At 60.8% G+C, this 7,831-nt stretch overlaps 2 protein-coding genes across 2 annotated transcripts; both read right to left on the bottom strand.

Annotated features, from left to right (window-relative positions):
* Positions 1-52: 52 nt before the first annotated feature.
* On the bottom strand, positions 53-6,178 carry ACY1 (aminoacylase 1). The gene is given in 17 exon segments (XM_066326790.1): positions 53-625; positions 767-827; positions 1,106-1,185; positions 1,280-1,348; positions 1,431-1,575; positions 1,753-1,802; positions 1,904-1,977; positions 2,087-2,143; positions 2,368-2,457; positions 2,720-2,796; positions 2,978-3,072; positions 3,180-3,284; positions 3,812-3,876; positions 4,487-4,631; positions 5,869-5,920; positions 5,922-6,019; positions 6,021-6,178. Coding segments are annotated over 17 exon segments (1,584 nt in total). The 5' UTR covers positions 6,177-6,178; the 3' UTR covers positions 53-460.
* On the bottom strand, positions 6,089-7,808 carry LOC136366014 (protein ABHD14A-like). The gene is made up of 4 exons (XM_066326791.1): positions 7,497-7,808; positions 7,254-7,369; positions 6,721-6,956; positions 6,089-6,456 (listed from the first exon to the last, which is right to left on the bottom strand). The coding sequence occupies exons 1-4, from the start codon at positions 7,709-7,711 to the stop codon at positions 6,274-6,276; spliced, it is 750 nt and encodes a 249-aa protein (XP_066182888.1). The 5' UTR covers positions 7,712-7,808; the 3' UTR covers positions 6,089-6,273.
* Between the last annotated feature and the right edge of the window lie 23 nt (positions 7,809-7,831).

The raw sequence follows: 7,831 nt of genomic DNA, 5'->3' as shown, positions 1-7,831 counted from the left end.
GACAGACAGACAGACAGACAGACATATAGACAGACCACCCCGCTCCAGGCTGTGCTTACCAAGGAGATTTATTGATAGGGATCGTGGGCAGCACTGGCCCCAACTCCTCCAGCAAGTGGGCAGGGAGGCAGGACAAGGCATGGGGAGGCAGACTGGGGCACTGGCCAGCCCCTCACCACCCAGCCAGTGCAGCCAGAGATGGCACAGGGACGGGGGAGGCACTGACAACACCAGGAAAGGCTGGAGGCACCTGGGCATGAGGCTCTACTGGCACCTGGCCAAGAGGGACACAACCCTGTGGGTGTCGCCATCAGGCCAGCCCTGAACATAGTCAACGTGGCATGATGGCATCTACATCCCCAGCATGCCAGCAGGTATTGGCTGTGCCCAGCCCCTGCCCCTCTTTTTAAAGCTTTGGGTCTCTCTGCTTGGCACCCCCTTCCTGCCCCTCGCCGGGCACTCAGCGCTCGGCGGGCAGCGGGGGCACTGAGGCCAGGGCAGTCAGCAGGCAGGCATAGATCTCGATGCCCCGCAGGAAGACTTGCTCGTTCAGGAACTCGTTGTGGTCATGGAGCAGCACTGGTGTGCGGTTCATGGGTGAAAAGCCAATGGCAGGGTGTCCCGCCTGAAGATGGAGAGACACAGAGTGAGGTCAGAGCTGGCATGGGCCCACCATATGCCCACTTTCACCTGGACACAGCCCCTGCTTCAGGCTGCAGGTCTCACCCCAGGTGAGGGACCCGTGGCAGGCTGCCATCACACTCACCGCTCGGATGTAGCGGCTGTCGGTAGCAGCCGGGAAGATCTCAAGCTTGAGCTGCAGCTTCCTGTCAAGAGAGACCCTGTGTCAGCATGGACACAGGGCCAGCCGAGTCCCCTGTCCTTCTCACACCCCACGGGCAAAGAGACTGTGCCAGGACATCCCTCAGCCCAGCAGGACACTCAATCCCATCCCTTTTGGGGGGGCAACAGGGAGATGCTTTGGCAAATCACAGAGCTCCCTATCCCAGTCTCTGACATGACCTCAGAGACCCCCAGGGACCACCTGGCTTCCACCAGAGGATGTCTCTGCCAGGGTCTTGCCCTTCCTGAGGACACTACTTACATGTCCCTACAGACCCCACTAAAGGCCTTCCACCATGGGTCTGATTCCTCAGTGGAGGTGATGTGCTGGTCCATGCATTTCTAACAAGAGGGAGAGAGCAGATGAAGGCGCAGGGGGTGGCACTTGGCAGGGGAGGGACAGGCACAATATGCCCAGGTGGCTGTGATCCCTCACCTGGTGGAACTCATAAGTGACACCATCCCCGGCACCACGGCACCACGTGGCCACCTGTTCCTCGAAGGCCTGGGGCAGAGACCAGAGGAGAAGTGTGAGCAGGGTATCCTCATCCCACTCCTCTCCTGGCTGGGGCTGACATGGTGCCCACCTTCAGGTCCACAGTGGGTGGGATGCGGATGTCAAAGCTGGCAGCCATCTCAGAGGGTACCACATTGAAAGAGACGCCCCCTTCCAGCATGGTCATGTTGAGGGAGGTGACATCCCCTAGGGTCAGGCTTGAGTCGGACTTGAGCCTTGGGGGATGCAAGGGACAGTCACTATCTGCCACCTGGGGAGAAGTGCTTCCCTACCCTCCCGTCACCCAAAATGGGGCAACTGAGGCACAGGGCAGCAGCACCAGGTCACAGCTTGGCTTGGGATCCCTCCATAGACTGAACTTAGCCACTGCCATCCTGCTGCCCATCTCCTACCTCTGCTTCTCGCTCTCCCTGAAGGCGAGGAAGGAGTTGATGACTTTGTGCTGGGGAGGGAAGGGCAGTGGGTGAGGACCAGCCCCATGAGCACGTGCCTGGCAGCCCAGGGCAGGCATGAGGGGTGCACAGGGGGTACCCCCTCTCTTACCATCTTCTCAGCCGCTGTGTTGGTGATGAAGCGGGACCCATGCCCAGGGCTACCCATGCACTTGACCTTTATCCCTGCAGCAGTAGGCATAGAGGGAAGGGTTGAGCAGAAAGCCTGGGATAGCATTAGTGCCCCAGTACCCAGGAGAGCCAGGGTCAGGGCAGTGGACACACAAATACTCACACCATGGGCTCCTCTCGCCATAGAAGACACTGAAAGTGTCAGATGGGCTGGCCAGGCCTGTGGTGAGCATAGACAGGGGGTCAGTGGGGCATAACAGAGCCACATCCACTCTGTTCTGGAAGCATTTTCCTCCAGACTGGCACCATGTGGGTCACTGCCCAGGGGAAGGATCTCCCAAGGGGTCCCTGGAAGCATGTGGGATGCTGGTGCTTGGGAGTGATGCCAAGAGGAGCATGTGCTAAGAGGACACACGTCCCTGTGCCAGTCCTACCACTACTCACCCTCATCCATGGCAAAGCCCACGTTGAGTGCTTTGAACTCAGGGCGCTGCACGAACATCTCCATGCCCTTGTGTCCGCCCACCTCCTCATCTGTGGGGGACAGCCTGGCATGGAGGAAGGAACTGGGGCATCCCCCAGCCCACCAGCCCTAGTCCTCCTTCCATGCCAGCCTGGATGCCATCAGCACACCTGATGTCCTTGGACATGGAAACCTCTCCAGCCTCAAGCTAGGAGAGGTCAGAATCTGAGGAGGCTGGCTGGGTGGTGCCTGGCTGCCATGGGACACTCCAGAGGACCACCCAGCTGCCAGCCCCTTCTGTTGCTCCTGAGGGGGGACAGCCTGGGGACTCACCAGGCACAAAGGTGAGGTGGATGGTGCGGGGAAAAGATTTCCCTTCTGTCTTCAGCCTCCGGATGGCCTCAAGATACCTTGCAAGGGAAGGTAGTGTACAGTCATTGTGGAGGATAGGGGCTTGTGTGCTCTGAGCCACCTCAGGGCAGGTCAAGCAGTGGCACCTCTGGCCCCAGGGATAAAGGCATCCTGTCCTGCATCAGTCAGAGGCTCCAGCAGCACCGTGCTCACCCGGCAGGTGCAGAGCCCTTCACTCACTGGATGGAGACGCACTTCATGTCCTGGGCACCCCGGGCGTAGATGTTGCCCTGCGAATCTTTAACTGCCTCAAAGGGTGGGTAGGTCCAGTGCTCCTGCAGGGAAGAGCGTCCACGATGGCAGAGGGGCACAGAGGGCACTGGGTCCCATCCACCCCGTCCTTCTCTCCATGCTCTTCCCACCCCTGGCCCCGTCCCAGCACCTCGAAGACAGGCACAACATCAGTGTGGGAGTTGAGAAGGATGGAGCGCAGGCGGGGGTTCGTGCCCTGCCAGGTCAGGATCAGCACCACGCGGCCCTGGCACACCTGTGGGAGGAAGACAGGATGTCACAGGTCCAGAATGGGGGCAGAAAGGCTTGGATCAGCAGGCTGGAGCCAAAAAGCATCAGCTTGGGAAAAGTTTCTGGATGCCCCCTGCCACTGCTTTCTCCAGCAGGCCCCTCCTGAACCTCCATAGCCAGGCAGGGCCCAGCTGCAGGTGCCAAACAGGGCTGCAATTCAGAGGAGGGAAGACAAACCCAGCATCTTCCCCTGGTGCCCAGGAGTCTCCCAGGACAGCAGGTGCCCAGCAGGAAGGATGGCCCCAGCCAACGTGACACTGCCAGGTCCCCAGCTAATCATAGCACAGGCAGCTGCAAAGGTCAGCAGGGAGCAGCCGGAATACTGGCTTAAGGGAGGGCTCAGGTCAGCAGAGGATTACAGACAGAGGGGATTCACTCCTGTCCAGCTCTGGGTGCAGGCAGAGGAACATCTTGGTCACTAAGGACCCAAGCACAGGCGGATAGATGGATGAGTGGGTGGACAGACTGAAGGCTGTTTCTCAGGTTGCTCACCTCCACTTTTTGGCAGGCCAAGCCCAGTTCAGTGCCAACACGCTCCAGAAACCGGACAGCCGCATCTGGGGAAGAGTGGGGGTGCCCACAGTTACATTGGGGTCTCTCACTGCAAACCCCCAGAGATACCAAGGCTCTATGGGGTTCCCAGACCCAGGAAAGAGGTGACAAGAGATGACAGATGCTGCAGGTCCTGAACACAAGAAGTGGCCATGAACAGGGATGGGAGCAGCTCATCACCATCCCTTTGGGGTGAGGTCATGGGAAACATGAAAAAATTTAAAATTGAATCAGGATGAGTTCAGGGGAACTGTTTCTCCAGGGGAGTTTAGGGACCTCCTCACGAATAAAATGTTACTTTAGTGGGAAGACATAAATGTTATCAGAAAGAGATCTACACACAAGGAGATCACTCATCCCAGAGCCAGGGCAGCATGGAAAGCGGAGCAAGGGGCACAGGGCTAGAAGAAGCAAACAGCAGCTCTGAAGGCACTTGAGACGTCCCTGCCCCAACCAAAGGCACCAGCAGAGATAAGGCCACAAAGAAGTTCGCTCCTTAACACCATGATCAAAACAGCCCCAGTACAGGACTTGGGCACCTGGGTCCGAAGGTCAGAGCTGCAAAGCCGCATTCCCCGATCCCCACATGGTCCCCATCCTGTCCCCCCATCTCACCATAGTCAGGTTTAGGGTGGACAGTGTCAATCCTCAGGTACTCTCGGAAAAGCGTAACTGAGGGGTTCTCTGAGGCCCCCGTGCTCTTCCCAGGCTTCCCAGGTGCCATGTCTGGGACCAGGGCTGCAAAGCTCTGGGGAAAGAGCTGCAAGATGGTTAATCACCCACTGGCCCCTCCAAAGTCCGCCGGCATGCTCGGTCGTCATAGAAACCAAAGGGAGATGGGGCAAAGGTCTCCCCATGCGACTCCTGGGACACTGCTACCATGGAAGAAATCCCCCCCCATACGGGTACAGGACAGGACGGGGTGTGACCCCCACACTGTCCTGTCATTCTTCCTCCAAAACACATATTCCTGCTCCAAACACAGTGCCAGGACAGGCTACAATGCCCAGGCAAGGGGTGAAATCCAGGCAAGGGCTAGCTGGGAGGAAAGGGGGGCAACTAAGTGGGGGAGTAGGAAGAAGGATAAAGGGGAAGAAGGGTATGTTGGGTAGAAAGACATGGTAGTTGGGTTTAGCCACAGGTTGGAGGTTTGTGGGAATGCTGGGGGATGCAGGCAGGGAAAATGGGATGCTGGTGTAAGGGGGTGCAGGCAGGGAAAGGGGGCTACTGCCTGGCTATTCGGTGCACGAGAGCTGCAAGAAAAGACTCTGGGGGTGCAGGGAAATGGGAGTGGTGAAAGGGAATGGAGTGTTAACAGAGGATAGAGGGACTGGGGGACCACATTAGGGTGACAAGCTACTGTGGGAGCTTTTTGAGGTAAGCTGGGTGGCTGTGGTGAGCAGGAGGATGTGGGATACTTAGGGGCACATGGGGCTTCAGCAGGAGAGGTTAAGGCAAACACTGGGGGGGTATGGGAGCAGGGGGTGCAGAGAGGCTATGAGACATGCAGTGGGACGATGGTTAGGGGTACAGGGGTACCATGGCTGGGGTGCAGTCAGCGGGCACGGTGGGATGCAGAGGTACTGCAGCTGGGATGCACAGACACCACGGTTAGAGCTGTGGGCACTGCAGGGTCCCGCGGCTAGGGCTGGAGGGGTACTGTGCTCAGGGGGGTACGGGGTGAAGCAGAGGGCAGGAAAGGCACCGTGGTTAGGCCTGCAGCAGCTGCGTTATTGGGGTGCAGGCGTAGCATGGGCAGAAGGGCAGAGGGGTACCGGACACTGTGGTTAGGAGCGCAGGGGTGCAAGATATCACGGTTAGAGGCGCAGAACAGCGCGGCAAGGGAGCGCAGGGGAGTAGAGCAGGGGTGCAAGGGGGGCGGGGGCGTGCAGGGTACCTTGGCCCGGGCTTAAGGGGAGCGAAGGCACCGGGGCGCCCACCCGCGGGGCGCTGCTGCCCGGCTCCGCCGCTCGGCCCCCCGCCGCCCCCGGCCCTACCTCAGCGCTGCCGCCGCCGGCGCTGCCCGCCCGGGCCCGCTCCGCCCGCTCCGCCCGCCCCGCCCGCCGGCAGCAGCGGGCAGGAGGCGGGCCGGGGCGGGCCGGGGCGGGCCGGGGGGCGCCCAAGGGGAACGGGGCACCCTCCCGGCCCTTACACTGGCGGCGGAGACATGGGGCTGGAGCTCAAGGAGCCCCGCGGCGCTTGGCGACACACGCAGAAAGCGGAGCAGCATCAGTTTATTGGCCTCGTGACAGACGACACCCCGTCTTTCCAGCAAAGGACGCCTCCAGTCCCTCCCCCCCGCCATCCTGGGGATTCCCCACGAGGGAACAGCGTCCCTTCGTGCCAGTTGTCTGTGCCTCTCAGTCCCTCGGCCCCTCTGCTTGGCAGGGAGGAGGCAGTGCTCACTTCAGCAGGCGCAGGAAGCCCAGCAGGGCCTGGTGGAAGGCCTCTGGCTTGTCCAGGTAGCAGGCATGGCCAGCCCCAGGCAGCACGGCCACACGGTGCTCAGGGAGGTGCTGGAGGTTCTGCAGGGCCTGGGGAGCCAGGCCGGTGTCACGGTCACCGTACACGATCAGGGTGGGCGTCTTGGTAAGGTGAGAGAGAAAACAAAAGCAGCTGTCAGAGGGGTGAATGGTGATCACACTCCCCCTGGGTTGTGCCCACCTCCATCCATCACCACGGGGGGCTGCAAAGCTGAGGGGAGGCAGGTGCCAGCACCCCCTGAGCTGGGGGTCACAGGTCCCCCTCACTCACCCCAAAACAGTGCTGCCCTCCACATCACCCTGCAGCCAGCTAGCCCATAACACTCGCCAATACCCAAGACAGCCTCTAAGAGCCCAAAACCCCACCTGGACTCCCCGGTACTGTTCAGCAGTGTAGTCCTTGGTGCCCACGGGCGCAATGGGCACAAAGCCAGCCAGCCGGTCCCCTTGTGCCAGGAGGAAGGGCAGGGAAAAGCGGCCACTCATAGAGGGGCTGACGAGAACAGTCCTCTGCATGTCCAGCTCCTGGAAAACACGTTCCAGGAAAGTCCTCCGCCCCTGTGCTGTCACTGCCATCTCCACTGGGGGCGAATCCCCGTAGCCTGGTATGGGGAAGAGGGCACAGGGTGGTCAGGGGGCCTTGTACAGCCTGCAATGGTCTCTCCTCACCAGGGTTCAAAGGCTTGGCAGAAAATGGACACTTGATGAACCCCAGGGTTGTACAGACACAGGCATCAATGCCCCAGGACATAGACAAATCCCAGGTACACTGCCCCAGGGATCACCAGTAGCTATCCAGAGCCCTCCCCAAAGAGATCCAGAGCCCAGCAGTGACTGGAGCCCGGCAAGGGACCGGAGCTGCCCAAAGGATTCAGCTAAGCGCAGTGCCACTGTCCTACCAGGCAGATCTATTGCGACCACACGGTAGCCTTCTGCCGCAAGCAGTGCCAGTGTGCCCAAGGCCTCCCACGTCTTGGAGGTGAACGCCTGGCCGTGCAGGAATAGGACATCAGGCCTGCGTGGGGAAAGATAGGTGGGAAGGTTCAGGAAGGTTGCCATGCCTGCAGCGGCCACGACCACGGGGGCTGGTGAAGACCGACTCCAGGGCCTGCCACCCCCCACCTGCCGGCGGGCTGACCCACCTCCTGGGGCCGACAGCTGCTGCGGGAACCTCCCTGTAGAACACGGGGAAATCTCCCGCAGCCATCCCTGTCCGCACGGTGCCGTTGGCTGCCCGCCAATCCCGCTTCCCCTCGTCAAGCCGTGAGCGCCGGGCGGCCGGGAGCAAGAGGTACAGGAGGAAAGTGAGGAGCGCCCCGAGGAGCAGCACTCCCAGGCGGCTGCGGGCAAGCGGCATCTCCGCTCCCGCTGGAGAAGGAGAGCGACAGAGTGGGACTGCGGGACCCCAGCCCCGCTGCTGCGGGGGAACAGGTCCCGGTCCCCGATGCTCTGCTCAGCTCCGACCCAGCCCGAGCCT

The sequence above is a fragment of the Sylvia atricapilla genome, chromosome 11 (genome assembly GCF_009819655.1).
Source record: "Sylvia atricapilla isolate bSylAtr1 chromosome 11, bSylAtr1.pri, whole genome shotgun sequence".
NCBI lineage: Eukaryota > Metazoa > Chordata > Aves > Passeriformes > Sylviidae > Sylvia > Sylvia atricapilla.
Note: the sequence above shows the minus strand (reverse complement) of the source record. Positions and strands in the feature narration are given on the sequence as shown.

Excerpts from the sequence above, each read along its gene's own strand:
- LOC136366014 (XM_066326791.1), bottom strand. The coding sequence starts at position 7,711 with ATGCCGCTTGCCCGCAGCCGCCTGGGAGTGCTGCTCCTCGGGGCGCTC. Across the intron at positions 6,957-7,253 it reads GGTCGCAATAGATCTGCCTG|GCTACGGGGATTCGCCCCCA; the intron begins GTAGGACAGTGG and ends TCCCCATACCAG. Across the intron at positions 6,457-6,720 it reads AACAGTACCGGGGAGTCCAG|ACGCCCACCCTGATCGTGTA; the intron begins GTGGGGTTTTGG and ends CACCTTACCAAG.